Genomic DNA, 14,093 nt, shown 5'->3' on the forward strand with positions numbered 1-14,093 from the left:
TGTGAGCAACTTGTAAAGTTGTCCTATCATTTGTTGATAAGGATGACAAGTGCTTTGTGAACCATGGCGCACAATGGCTTATCTACTAGAGTTGGACTGAATTTAAAGCTTTCTCCTTTACTAAGTTGCAATTCAAGTTAATGACTTGCTTTAAACTTTAATTAAATTTCTAAGAGAAAACCAAGTTGTTTTTAACAGTTAAAGATTCTTGGTAAATATTTCAAGCACTTTGGGGGGTGTTTGTAAAAGCATCATAATATGTGAGTATTTTTGAGAAAGGAAAATAAGTGAAAAGAAAAGGAAGAATTGGGGGAAAAAAAGGAATAAGATTAACCAAAGTTTTTGGAGTTCCTTTTTATTACACTGAGAAATCCCAGAAAAGTACAAAGCCCTTGAAATTAGAAGCACTTCAGAAAATAAGATGACATCTGCATACATACATTTCATTGACATTTTGATGTTAAAAATACTCATGATTTTGTATTGAAGCACAATGCTCATGAATTAACATTCTGAAAAGATTTCATATATCCTGTATTTGAACTGCATTCCCATAAATGTGTGAGTTCTATTCTCAAAGATTAAGTTTTCAGTTCAACTTAAAACAGAACCGGTCATGGATTAATAGAGCCTTTGCAAAGCAAACCCACAGGAAATAGACCCACTTGGTGAGTTTAATTGATATGTCAGATCATAGCTGAAATTACAATCTTCAGTATTTTATTTGCATGATGTTTTTAGCAGAACAACAAATATACATATAGATACAATTGCAGAAAAGAGGTTAGGGTAATCAGAATTATTATCTATTATATCAGCATTTTATATGCCAGTAGCACAGATAAATAGGTGCTGAAATCCATGCTATTTCTATCCTTAAAATCAAGTAAATACAATTTAGCGTTTTCTCAGAAATCATCCCGAAACAATCAAGATCCTTATTCCTTTTGCAAAATACAGAGCAAATGGGGTACTGAAGCCTGCAAAGTTTACATGACTCTACCGCATTGTAAAGTTTACATGACTTCTGAGTTGACACAACTTTACATGACTGTAAAGCTAGTGTGACTTTTGAGAATGTGGCACTTTTTCATTGATTTGGGGTCATACTATACTCTGCTGCTGTTACTACTAATAATAAAATAATAGGGTGGGAAGAGAAAACATTGAGAAAATAAATTAGATTCCTTGATAAGTTCCTGTAAATGTTGTTCTGATGTATCCTTGGATGGGAACTAATGCTGGGAGGTGTGAAGAAAGAACAAGAGCATCTTTACACTCACAGCATGTATTTGAGAGGTCAGTGCCAGGCGAGGTGAACACACCATGTCTCTACTCAATGTCACTGGGCTCAGTGGCAATCAGGGCACTCAGCTGTTTCTGTGCGCAGGACAGGAATAGCTCCAAGCTGGACAGGCTTCTTTGGCGAATGACTTGATCAAGCTGTTGATTTGTTTAAAGATAGAAAGAGAAAGAGAGAGAGAGAGAAAATAAAAAAGAAATCTGATAAGAGGTAGAGAATATGATGTCAATGAAAAGTTAGACCAACATTTTCAAATGAGATAATTTAGAAAGCCAAATAAGGCTTTCAACTAGGCAAAAATAAAGTCATTATTTCTGGCCTAGCATCTAACACAAGAGGATGGGTCACCATTCAAAATTTAATAAATCATTTTGAGTGGGGCACCGGTTTCTCACACCTGTAATCTTAGCCTCCCAGGAGGTTCAGATCTAAGGATCACAGTTCAATGTCAGCCTAGGCAGGAAAAGTCTGAGAAGACTCATTTCCAATTAACCACCAAAAAGAAAAAAAAAAAAGGGGGGGCTGGAAGTAGTGCTGTGGCTTAAGTTGTAGAGTGCCAGTCTTGAGCAAAAAAGTTCAGGGACAATGGCCAGCCCATGGGTTCAAGACCCAGGACTAGCACAAAAATTTGTTTTAGTAACTGATTTTGATTTTCGGGAACACAGATGTTAATATACGAGATCAGAATGATTTTTAGAAAATGTAGGGGTATAAGAATGCTTGATTTAGCTGGATGCTATGGTTCAGGAGTATAATTCTAGCTACTCAGAGGGCTGAGATCTAAGGATTGTGGCTTAAAGCCAGCTTGGGCAGGAAAGTCCATGAGATTCTTCAATTAACCAGCAAAAAGCCAGAAGTAGAGGTATGAATCAAGTGGTAGAGCTCCCGCCTTGCAAAAAAGCTAAAAGACAGCTCACAGACCCTCAGTTTAAGCCCCAGTACCTGTGTACACTACACTACACTACACTATACTACACACACACACACACACACACACACACATACACACACACACCACACACACACACACACACACACAAATCTAGAATTTTGGATGTTAAAGATAGTATGGATTTAGTATCCAAAAGGAATATTCTTTGAAGAATAGATATGTAAAGATAAAAATGTGACAAGTTTCTATTTAAATATTCTAATTTCTTCTCTTGTTTGTGTTAAAGTCACATAGGTTAAAGTCATGGTGACTCATGCCTAGCTAGTGGGAGGCTAGGATCACTGATTGAAGCCAGTCTAGGCAAAAAAGTCTGACTCTTATCTCCAATTAACCACCAAAAAGCTAGAAGTGGAGGTATATCTCAAGTGGTAGAGCAACCAGCCTTAAGGAAAAGGCTTTGAGTCCAATCTCTAGAATGCACACACACACACACACACACACACACACACACACACACACACACACACACACACACACACAAGTCATCTGAATTACTGACTATAAGGTGATATTCACATCACTTTTGGTTTCATGAAGCTGTCAAGGTTCATTTCTCATCACTCCCTGGGCCTCCCAATTACTCTTTGAAGGTAAAAATCCATTCAATGAACACATGCTCAAAAAGTGTACATGCAATTTGATAATGTAGGCTCTCTGTATGGGGAGAGAGGAAGCTGGGCGAATTTCGCAGCTCTGCCCAGACGTAGCACGTAAGGCTGAGAGAAGCGAGTGTGATTACGTGACACCAGATTTTTCTTTATGAAGCAAGTATCTCAAGTCTATGTTCCTGGCTAATTCTTGATCTCTAAATATTTCTGTTTAGACAAGACCATATCCTTTTCCCGAGTCAAGAACAATTCTGGCAAAATATTCAACTGCTTGCCCTTGTTGGAATAGGCCTTAATTCTACATGTGTGGCTTACATGTCAAAATGATCAATATGTACTCATGTGGGAGCTGGTGGCTCAGATCTGTAATCTTGTCTACGCAGGAGGATGAGATCCAGGATCATGGTTCAAAGCCAGCCTGGTAAGGCAAATCTGAGCGACTCCAGTTATCTCCAGTTAACCAGCACGAAGCTGGCAGTTAGAGGTATAGCTCAAGTGATGGAGCACCAGCCTTGAGCAAAAACAAAGAACAAGTGAGAGCACAAGGCCTCGAATTCAAATCCCAGTACCAGCACCAAAAAGGAAACACACACACACATATTTTGTCCTTAGCTAGTATTTCTCAGCCACAAGAATGCAATATGAAGGATACACCTGTCTAAAGAGCAATAAAAAGTAATCAGCCAATAAAATGTAATCGGCCTCATTTTAATGCGCTGTTCATTAAAAATAATGTTCATTTCTTAAAACACCTATTTGTGTGTATGTGTGTGTATGTTTGTGCTGTTTGCTCAAGGCTGGTGCTTTACCACTTGAGCCATACTTCTACTTCCAGTTTTTTGCTGATTAATTGGAGATAAGAGTCTCATGGATTTTCTTGCCTGAGTTGGCTTTGATCTCAGTTTGTTGGAGCCTGGATTCTACAGGCATGAGCCACAAGTGCCTAGTGTGATGTATTATTTTTAAAATAAATATACGTGCCCACATACACCTTTTTTCTGTTATATTAAGTACTAAGGGTTTTATCAATAACTGCTGAACTTCTACAAGCAAAATATTCTGATAGTTATGAAAGTATCAGGTTTACTAATATTACTTTTCCAACCTACATTGTACATATCTTAATTTTATGATCTTGTTTTACAAAAGCTAGATAGCAGCTATAACTGATATCAGACCAAATTTTCAACCTTGGTGTTAAACTGTGCCAAGCTTCCCTCTCTCATCAGTGAACCTTAATAAAATTGCGATATTATGTGCTGTATTAATGAAGGTTGTCTTGCATCATTTTTTTTTGTGTGTGTATACACGTGCACTGGTCCTAGTTCTTGAGTTTTTTCACTCAAGGTTGGCATTCTACAACTTGAGTCACACCTCCGCTTCTGGCTTTTTGGTGGTTAATTGGTGCTAATCGTCTTAGGAACTTACCTGCCCAAGCTGGCTTCAAACCTCAATCCTTAGATCTCAGCCTCATAGTTAGGATTACAGACATGATCCACTAGCAACCTGGCCTCTAGTACCTGTTTTGTTGCTGGTTACACTCACCCCCCGTAAGTTTTTTCTCTTAAAAGAGTCTTTTGTTCATATTTTCAGGTAAGTAAATTTGATGTGAGCGGGCTCCCCTGTAGGTAAAGCTGTAGCTTGGTCATGAAATTGCCCTCTCTGGGAATAGTATTGTAAATCATGTGGAAAGGGATTTTGAGACAATTTCAGGGTAATTAGTGTTACATAAAATACATGTTTAGAACCAGTCAGACTCTGAAAGACCCAGTGCAGTCTGGGCAGTGGTTTGCATGAAAGCAATGCCAGTGCCTTGACCCTGACCTTGAGAACACTTAGGACTAATGTACTGTGAACTTTTGCTGGCTCACCCTTGATGCTCCATCAGGACCCAGCACACTTGTCAAATTATATTCTACATCAATGTTGATAGCTCAAGAATGTCACATTATCAAACAACAACAGCAACAAAAGAGCTGTGTAACTTTCCATCGAGTACAAGATGAATTACAGATGCTCTTTGAACTAAATGAGACATGAGTATAAAGTATCTTAAACCCCACTGGCCACAACTAAAGGACTGTGCTCTCATTGTTTGTTTTTGTTTAAGATGTCTCAGGGAAGGAAAAGTCTCTGAGCCACCTAAAGGAAGCTGTACATATTTGGGTAGTTGTGCCATTTTATCCTAAACTACCACAGACTCCCCTGGGGAATGGAGAGGCACATTTCTATCTACCATTAAATCTTCTGGACAGAATAAATGACTGTACCCCAGACTCTACTGCATACTCAGTCCTGTGGGACATAACAACTTAGCAACACTGGGCCAGGTAGCCTGGGCCCTGTGGAGGTGCTGTGATTGTTAGTACAGACTGCAAAAGTAGTATAGACTTTTTCTTATTAAGCATCACTATGACAACTCAATGAATTTGAGAAGAGTTCTCATCATAACTGTTTTACTTCTCAGAGATCTTGCAAAGTGTCCCGAATAACTACAAACAAAAACAAACCACCAAAAAAGAATGCCCTCAGCCAAAGAATTCTAGACAATTCCTCCTTTTTTTTTTTTTTTTGCCAGACCTGGGGCTTAAACTCAGGGCCTGGGCACTGTCCCTGAGCTTCTTTTACTCAAGGCTAGCACTCTACCACTTGAGCCACAGTGCCACTTCTGGCTTTTTCTGTTTATATGGTATTGAGGAATCGAACCCAGGGCTTCATGCATGAGGTAAGCACTCTATCACTAAGCCACATTCCCACCCCCCCATTTCCTTTCTGTTTGACTTTTATACCAATTTAAAGTCAATCTTACTTTGAAGTAGCAAGAAAATTCCACAACTTCTCAGGTTCTTATCTTCCTTCCTTCTTTTCCTCTTTTCCTGTTCCTTTTCCCTCTTTCTCTCTCCTCTCTCTCACTTTTTTCTCTTTCTTTCCTTCCTTCCGTCTTTCTTTTCCTTCCTTCTTTTTCTCCCTTCCTCTTCTCTTCTCTCCTCCTTCCCCCTCCCCTCTCCTCACAAGTCCGTTTGTGAATACAATGTACCTAGAGCTAGATCAATGTCACCCTTTCCATTGTTCTCCCTCATCTCTCTCAACCCTACAACCCCCCCCCCCCCCCCTTCAAGGTACCTGGTCCTACATTGCCTTTAAATTCCTTAAATGGAGAAGGGCACTGGTGGTTCATGCCTGCAACCCCAGCTACTCAGGAGGTTGACATCTAAGGATCTCAGTTCAAAGTCAGTTCATGCACGAAAGTTTGTGAGACTCTTATCTCCAAGAAACTACTCTAATAAAGCTGGAAGTGGAGCTGTGGCTCAAGTAGTAGTGTGCTAGCTAGCCTTGAACATTCAGTGCACGCAGGCACTGACTTCAAGTTCCAGAACTGGTGGCATGCATGTGTGTGTGTGTGTGTGTGTGTGTGTGTGTGTGCGCACACGCACGCCCGCCCGCCCCCCCCCCCCCCCCAGACAGCCAGAATGCATGCACCAAGAAAGCAAAGCAGATCCCAGGATGAAAGCCACATTTGTTTTTTCTTATTGTAACTCGTGCAGCCCAGCTCAGTCTTTTGGCTAAGGGTTATATAGAGCCGGCATCACTGGGAAACCTTTATCATGTATTGTCATATTTTATAGGTATTTTTTGTTTGTTTTTGTTTTGCCAATCCTGGGGCTGAACTCAGGACCTGCGCACTGTGCCTGAGCTTCTTTTGCTCTCTGCCACTTGAGCCACGGCACCACTTCCAGCCTTTTCTTTCTTTCTTTCTTTTTTCTTTTTGTCAGTTGTGAGGCTTGAACTCTGGGCCTGGGCGCTGTCCCTCAGCTCTTCAGCTCAAGGCTAGCGCTCTACCACTTGAGCCACAGCACCACTTCCGGCTTTTTCTGCTTATGTGGTGCTGAGGTAAAGAACCCAGGGCCTCATGCATGTAAGGCAAGCACTCTACCACTGAGCCATCTTCCCAGCCCTCCAGCCTTTTCTGAGTAGTTTATTGGAGGTAAGCATCTCATGGACTTTTCTGCCTGGGTTGGCTTCAAACTATGATCCTCAGATCTCAAACTCTTTAGTAGCTAGATTACAAGCATGAACCACCAGACTCAAGTAGGGCCTGGCTATATTTTATAGTTTTAATAACTGTATAAATGTCACTAAGGAAAAGAGAGGTTATGATTTACCCTAGTAGCAGCAGTGTGTGTGTGACATCTAAGCCTGATTTCTAAGCCCTAGTATCCACTGCCTGCTTAGACAAGAATGCTAGCTATGCCTTAGAGGCATTGCACAGTTTCTGGCAGTCACTAACACAAAAACCTAACCTCAGTTCTGAAAGCCCTGTTAGATGCAGCCATGAAGGCATAAGATGTTTTCTCTTTATAAACAGTAGATTCAGCTAGGCTCCCATGGCTCACACCTGTAATTCTAGATACTCAGGAAGCTGAGATCTTAGGATCACGGATGGTTCAAAGCCAGCCTAGGTAGGAAAGTATGGCCAGAAGTGGAGGTGTGGCTCAAGTGGTAAATGCTAGCCTTGAGTGTAAAAGGCTAAGCAAGCGTACAAGGTCTTGAGGTCAAGGTCTAGTACCAGCCTGTGTGTACACCTCCCCTTACCCACAAACTGCCCAAGTATACACAAGGCTGAATGCTGCACAGCTGGTGCATACAATTTCCTATCAGAAACTCTAAATTCTTTGCATCCAAACTGAAGAGTGGAAGAAAAAAAAAACCGCCGTTCATTACATGGAAGTTATTGTGCACAGATTTATTTGTTCTTTTTAAGAAAAACAGGGCTGCCCTTCTTCATCTTCCAGATTTTATGGCTGACCACTGAAAAAATATGTCTGTCACATTCCAGATCTGATCTGCTGCGCCAAAGGGCCAAGTAGAAAACACCATCTTGGTCAATCCTCCTGGACTGACTGGAGGCAGAAATGGAAGAAAAGTTGGAGGCCTCTCTTCTGGTACGCAAGTGGAGGAGGACTGTTTTCAGTAAAGAAAGCTAAACTGGGATATTACTGACTAAAGATGGTACAAGCACCTGCTCAAAGATCATATGAAAAACACTTGCCCTTAGTCCTGGATTACAGAAAGGTCTGTTAGTTGCCTCTCCAATGTATATTTTCTTTGTTTCCTCTTACAGTGGAGCTTTGGTTTAATTTTGACAGTAGCGTGCAAGTTCCCAAGGCTAGCCAAAAGAATGTGCAAAGTCACTGGATGGGATCTTCAGGGGAAGTCCTTAAAAGTGGGGCTGGTAACATCTGCTCTTCTTCCTCTCTGCCCTGCATTTTTCCTTCTTCCACTATCATGAATGTGTTTGCTACAGCTTCAGCAGACTTGTTTTGGCCTACTACTGGAAGTCAGAAATAAGATTATAAGGGCTGGGAATGCTTGCCTAGCATGCATGAAGCCCTGAGTTCGATTCCTCAGTGCCACATAAACAGAAAAAGCCGAAAGTGGTGCTATGGCTCAAGTGGCAGAGCACTAGCCTTGAGCAAAAGAAGCTCAGGGATACTGCCCAGGCCCTGAGTTCAAGCCCCAGGACAGGCAAAAAAAAATTATAAAAATAGAAAGTGATAAGAATATAAAAGTACCAAGGCAGAACGAGACAAGGAGACAAATATAAACGTCAAAAGATAAAGGAACCAATTTGATACTCTGCATATATCCTATTACAACAGGAATGAACATTTTAGCTTTTCTATTACAGGCTCAAGGATTTGAGGACAAGTTCAAAATGTGAAAACTAATAAAACTGAAACTTTCATAGAGGTAAGATGTTGTAGTTTATGAGCTGAAAAGGTACCAATGGAATCTCATCTCCCCAAGAAGAATCTATATACATCAATAAGTAAAAATAAAATAATTCTATTAATTAGGTTATACAGATACCTTAATGTATTTGTATACCAGAAAATTTCTGTTCCTTATACTGGCAATCACTTTTCTTTCTCCCTACCTTACATTTAAAGACGCCAAATCAACTTAAAATTGTGACTATCATGGATAAAATATGCTAGGAGTTTTGCCCTAGGAAATTCCAAGCTGATGGTGCAGAACAGCTCAGTGAGCAGACATGACCTCATGGCACATAGGAATTCATACCGACTTGCCGACAGATTCGCCCTCATGACTCCATGCTTGTTTTCTGCTGGTGGTAATATTTTTTTACAGTGCACATATTTTAGGTGGTTACGAATCTCTTCAGAACAAAGATGTCTTTAAATTAATAAATATTTTTTAGGGTGAATGGATAGCACTAAAACATTCTGATCAAAACCACGCAGAACAAGTGATCCCAATAATTAACAGATTATTCAGGAACAATAATCTCAGCATTAACTGCTGACATTGAAAGAGATGTTGGCCTGCAATGGTCTGAGCACTTCTGGAGAGCCAACAATTCCACAGAAAGCAGATAGTTTTTTTGTTTGTTTGTTTTTGGTGTTGATTCTGGGGCTTGAACTCAGGGCCTGGGTGCTGTCCCCGAGTTTTGTTTTGTTTTCCTCAAGGCCAGGACTCTACTACTTGAGCCACAGCTCCACTTCAGGCTTCTAGGTGATTAACTGGAGATTCTCATCTCCAACCATCTTATGGACTTTCCTGCTTGGGCTGACTTCAAACCACAATCTTTAGATCTCTGCCTCCTGAGTAACTAGAATTACAGACGTGAGGCACTGGTACTTGGCTTCAATGTGATTTTTATGGCCCCTCTCCAAAAGCAAATGGGCAAACAGATTCCCACAGAAACACTACCATTACTGTAGTCTAACACTTCCTGTTTCCAGACCGTATTTTGTAGGTAGATGAGAAAGGCTCAGGAGAAAATCTGGCAAATGTTACTTAAGTTTCTTTTTGTAACCTATCTTTACCTGGCATCATTTGTAACATGGGAGCTAGGAAATAAATCATGTGAGCTGGCTACAATCAGTTACAAGCAATCTGATTCCTCCCCCCCTTACAATCTACTATCTGAAGCAACAAGCAAATGTCTTTTTTTTCTTCAACAAATGACATTATGTTAGGGAATGGAATGATCGAGTAATGTCAATGGTGTGTGGTGAACCAAATGCCGACCAAATTATCATACAGAAATTCCATGTGGATGACTTCTGGCTTCATTTACTGTACAGGTTCATTAGGCTTGGATGAAAGGTAAAGATGTTTTGCTGATCTCTTTTCAGATTTCTCCAAATGAAAGACCCTATAGAGTGTGAAGTCATTGGGAAATACCAAGATAGTTACACAGAGCTGGGCATACATTGAAACCTGCTCACTGTCACCACTCGAAAGGGAAATGTCATCACCTTCTCTTTATACTTAGATATTCTGCCCTAGTCTCCTTATGAGAATCTAGCAGCCACAGACACACGGTGATCTCATTGCTTTTTACTTCTTCAAAGAAAACAGAGAAGTGGATGACTGTTTCAAATGGTAGAGTACCAGCCTTGAGCAAAAACTCAAGTGAGAGTGAGAGGCCCTGAATTCAGACCCCAGTACCAACACACACATAAGGGGCGGGAGTGAAGAGGAGGGGAGAAGGGGAGGGAAGAGGGGGAAGAGAGGAGGTTTGCTGACAGCCAGTATATGCAAGTATTCAAACTTGAGGTGGAGGGGGGAGAGACAAGGGATGGATAGCTTTGATCCTCAGACAATTGAGGAGAGGCTATGTTCTGAAGAAAGGAAGTGCTTTGGGACTCATCCAGGAGGAGACAGGACAGTAGAAGAGCAAGGAGCAAATCACAGGCATCAGAGAAGGAAGATCTACAACGCTCCAGAGCCCTACCTGGCTCCTTGAAGAGGGGAAGGCTTGTCAGTTTTTGATGAGGCTGTGGGCTTTGGGGCAAGCCTGCTCTATACCTCTCAGAAATGTGGGGATGGGGGAGACAGAGACCAGCTGAGCCCCAGTGTGGGCATGGCACATGGACGGATTGAAATTTTTAACACACTGAACAATGAGGGGAGGATACACCTGGCGATGCTGAAGGAGGAGGACAGGAAGGCTCCTGCACTACCAGTATGAGTATCACGCTTGTAGTCCCACCTAATACGTTATCTCTCCACTCTCCCCTCTCATGCTGGCCCTAGTGAACTCAGGGCCCTAAGCGCTGTCCCTGGGTTTTTGTTCAAGTCTGGCATTCTACCACTTGAGCCACACTTCCACTGCTGGATTTTTGGTGGTTAATTGGAGATCTGAATCTCATGGACTTTCTTGCCCAGGATAGCTTGGAACTAGCAAGCCTCAGATCTCAGCCTCCTGAGTAGCTAGCTCTACAGGTGTGAGCCACTGGTGCCTGGCATAGCCCATGTGTTCCTGTTCTGTCTATAGAGGCTGGAACCCAATCAGCTCCACCTGTTAGGGAAGCTAGGCACTTTCCACGAGTTCTTAAGAGAGTAGGTCTGGCCTGCTGAGAAATAGAGGTGCAGCCCCACCCCTCTGATGCTGCTGTTTATAACAACCACAGACTTAAAAAAAAATCATCTGTGCATCCGCCTAGTCTTCCAAAGCGGTGCCTATGTCAACTATGGCCCAGGGGAGCCCCAGCTGGGATGAATTACTTCATCCCTCAGACAGACCCAGCACTAACCACCGAGGACAGCTCAGACAGTTCTCTGTGGCCAGTGTGGCCATGGGTCAAAAAAGCTCAGCAGGTATCTGTATTTCTCAGTGAGAAATACAGAATGTTTTCTTTTTTAAAAAAGCTCTTTATTTCTCAAGTGACCTTCACTCTTCTGTAGTAACTCCACTGTGCTCTCTCATATTGTTATGTCCACCACTGCCTCTCCTTTGCCTCTACCCCATATTCTTCTATTCCTCAGTTTTCAATTATTACATTTTTTTTTTTTTTGTCAGTTGTGGGGCTTGAAATCTGGGCCTGGGCACTGTCCCTCGGCTCTTCAGATCAAGGTTAGCAGTATACCACTTGAGCCACAGCGCCACTTTTGGTTTTCTGGTATTTATTGGAGATAAAGAGTCTTGCAGACTTTTCCTGTTGGGCTGGCTTTAAAACGTGATCCTCAGATCTCAGCCTCCTTAGTAGCTAGGATTACAGGCGTGAGCCACCAGCGCCTGGCAATTATTACACTTTCAAGCACTGTCAAACTCCCAGATGATCCCTGAGTAGCTACAACAGCTCTGTCCTCGCACAGCCTCACTGGGAAGATGGTTAAGGTTTCCAGCGGTTTCCATTTATTACTTTATACACACAGACTTTGTTATTGAGTTGGCTCTCTCACATCAGAGGGGAAGAAAAACTTTTCTCAACAGGTACACATATCACAGAATAGACATATAAATGTGAAAATGCAAGGTGTTGAGACCCCTCCAAAAACATCACAGCAACTCAACAACTACAACCAAAATAATGAACGTGCTGAAATGCCATAGAGGGGTGGCTAAGCAGAAATGTCATTGTGATAAAGAAATCAGATAACAAAACATAGTGGACAACATCATCTGCAGACAAGATCAAGAGGAAAGAATATCAAGGTTGAGGAAACACTCCCTTCAGATAGCTAACAAAGAAAAAAATGAAAAACTAACACAACAACATACAAGAACTCTGGGACACAAAAAGATCAGACTATGAAATCACAAGGTGGATGGATGAAGATGAAATGTAAAATAAAGCCAGTGACATGACTAGGAAAGCTACCATTAAATTTTGGTCATTATTTTTCCCCCTAGAGTTTGAACTCAGGGCCTGGATGCTGTCCCCTGAGCTTCTGTGCTCATGGCTAGTGTTCTATCACTTTAGCCACAGCTCCAGTTCCAACTTTTTGGTGGTTAACTGGAGAGTCTCATCCTTCTTACAACTATTTAAAGATAACATACATATATACGTACACACACATATATATGTACACACATATATATGTACACACACATATATATGTACACACATATATACACACCAACATGTGTATGTATATTATACAATTTTTCCTTTGAAAAACAGAGAACTTTTACCTTACTCCTTCTTTCCTTTAGTATTCATCCTTTTGGTCTATCATTTGAAAAATTTTTTTAATATATCTTAGGCATAAAGCCCATAGTGATCATTTCATTCTATACCTCTGAAGTGGATATATGTATTTTAAAATTAAAGAAGTAATTCCTATAATCAGAATTCTATTGATCCCTTATTAAGGATTAAAATAATTTGAGTCCTATACAAGAGATTCAGCTATTGTATTAAAGACTGCTTAATTCATAAGATTTTTAAGTATTTTACTAGACACATCAGCACCGTTTGGTAAAATATGCATGCCTTAATCTAAATAATTTCTTTTTACCCTCTTTTTTGGCTACACATTTTTTCCATTTCACCTAAGAGTCTGTTTTGCTCATTTTGCTCTAGCCATCCACCATGTTTTCCTTCAGTCTTTCTCCTACTTCATTCTAACTTTCTTTTCTTCTTTCCTTCTCTCTCTCCTCTTTCTTTTTGTGCCAAGCTGGGACTTGAACACAGGGCCTTGACACTGTCCCTTAGCATTTCTGCTCAAGGGTGGCACACCTCCATTTTTGGCTTTTTGCTGGTTAATCAGAGATAAAAGTATAATGGACTTTCCTGATCAGGCTGGCTTCAAACTGCACTATTCAGATTTCAGCTTTTTGAGTAGCTAGGATTACAGATGTGCCTGAGTTCAAGCTCTGGTATACTGGCACCAAAACACAAAACAGAAACAGAAACACCCAAGGCCCTGGGCACTGTCCTTGAGCTTCTGTGCTCACAGCTAGCATTCTATCACTTGAGCCACAGCTCCTCTTATGATACTTTGGTGGTTAACTGGAGATAAAACTTGCTTTCCCTGGCTAACTTTGAACTGTGATCCTCATATCTCAGCCTCCTGAGTAGCTAGGATTACAGGTCTGAGCTACTGGCACCCAACTTTTTATTTTCTTTCATAAACTCAGGATCTGATCCTTTGTTCAGAGGTGGGGCCTCTGCCAATTGAACCACACCTCTACACCTTCTATCTGTGATTTGTATTTGGGAAGAACTTTAGTCTTTATAGAACTCAAAAACATCAGAAAACACAAACTGGAGAAACAATGTAGACAGAAGAGTAAGTCTTGTGGATAAGAATGGATTCCCAGGCCAGGGTGACTGCTCAGAACCACTTTGATAACTGGTTTGGGATGGGGCTTATCTTCTTAAACTGACTCGACTCAAGAATACATCACCTGTGTCTCCCTGAAAGTATGTGCCCTTGTGTATGTATTTCTTTCGCCAGGGTCTGCAGTATC

The 14,093-nt window shown here is 41.2% G+C and overlaps 1 protein-coding gene across 8 annotated transcripts in view; it reads right to left on the reverse strand.

The window, feature by feature from the left end:
- Positions 1-336: 336 nt before the first annotated feature.
- Positions 337-14,093, reverse strand: part of Ccdc91 (coiled-coil domain containing 91) — a 197,413-nt gene continuing 183,656 nt past the window's right edge. For all 8 annotated transcript variants that reach the window (XM_042677627.1, XM_042677620.1, XM_042677623.1 and 5 more), the window contains one exon: positions 337-1,443. In XM_042677627.1, the coding sequence (XP_042533561.1) occupies positions 1,333-1,443 (111 nt within the window). In that variant the 3' untranslated portion in view covers positions 337-1,332. The remainder of the gene's footprint in view (positions 1,444-14,093) is intronic.

The sequence above is a fragment of the Dipodomys spectabilis genome, unplaced genomic scaffold, assembly GCF_019054845.1.
Source record: "Dipodomys spectabilis isolate Male_0828 unplaced genomic scaffold, ASM1905484v1 ptg000039l, whole genome shotgun sequence".
Lineage (NCBI taxonomy): Eukaryota > Metazoa > Chordata > Mammalia > Rodentia > Heteromyidae > Dipodomys > Dipodomys spectabilis.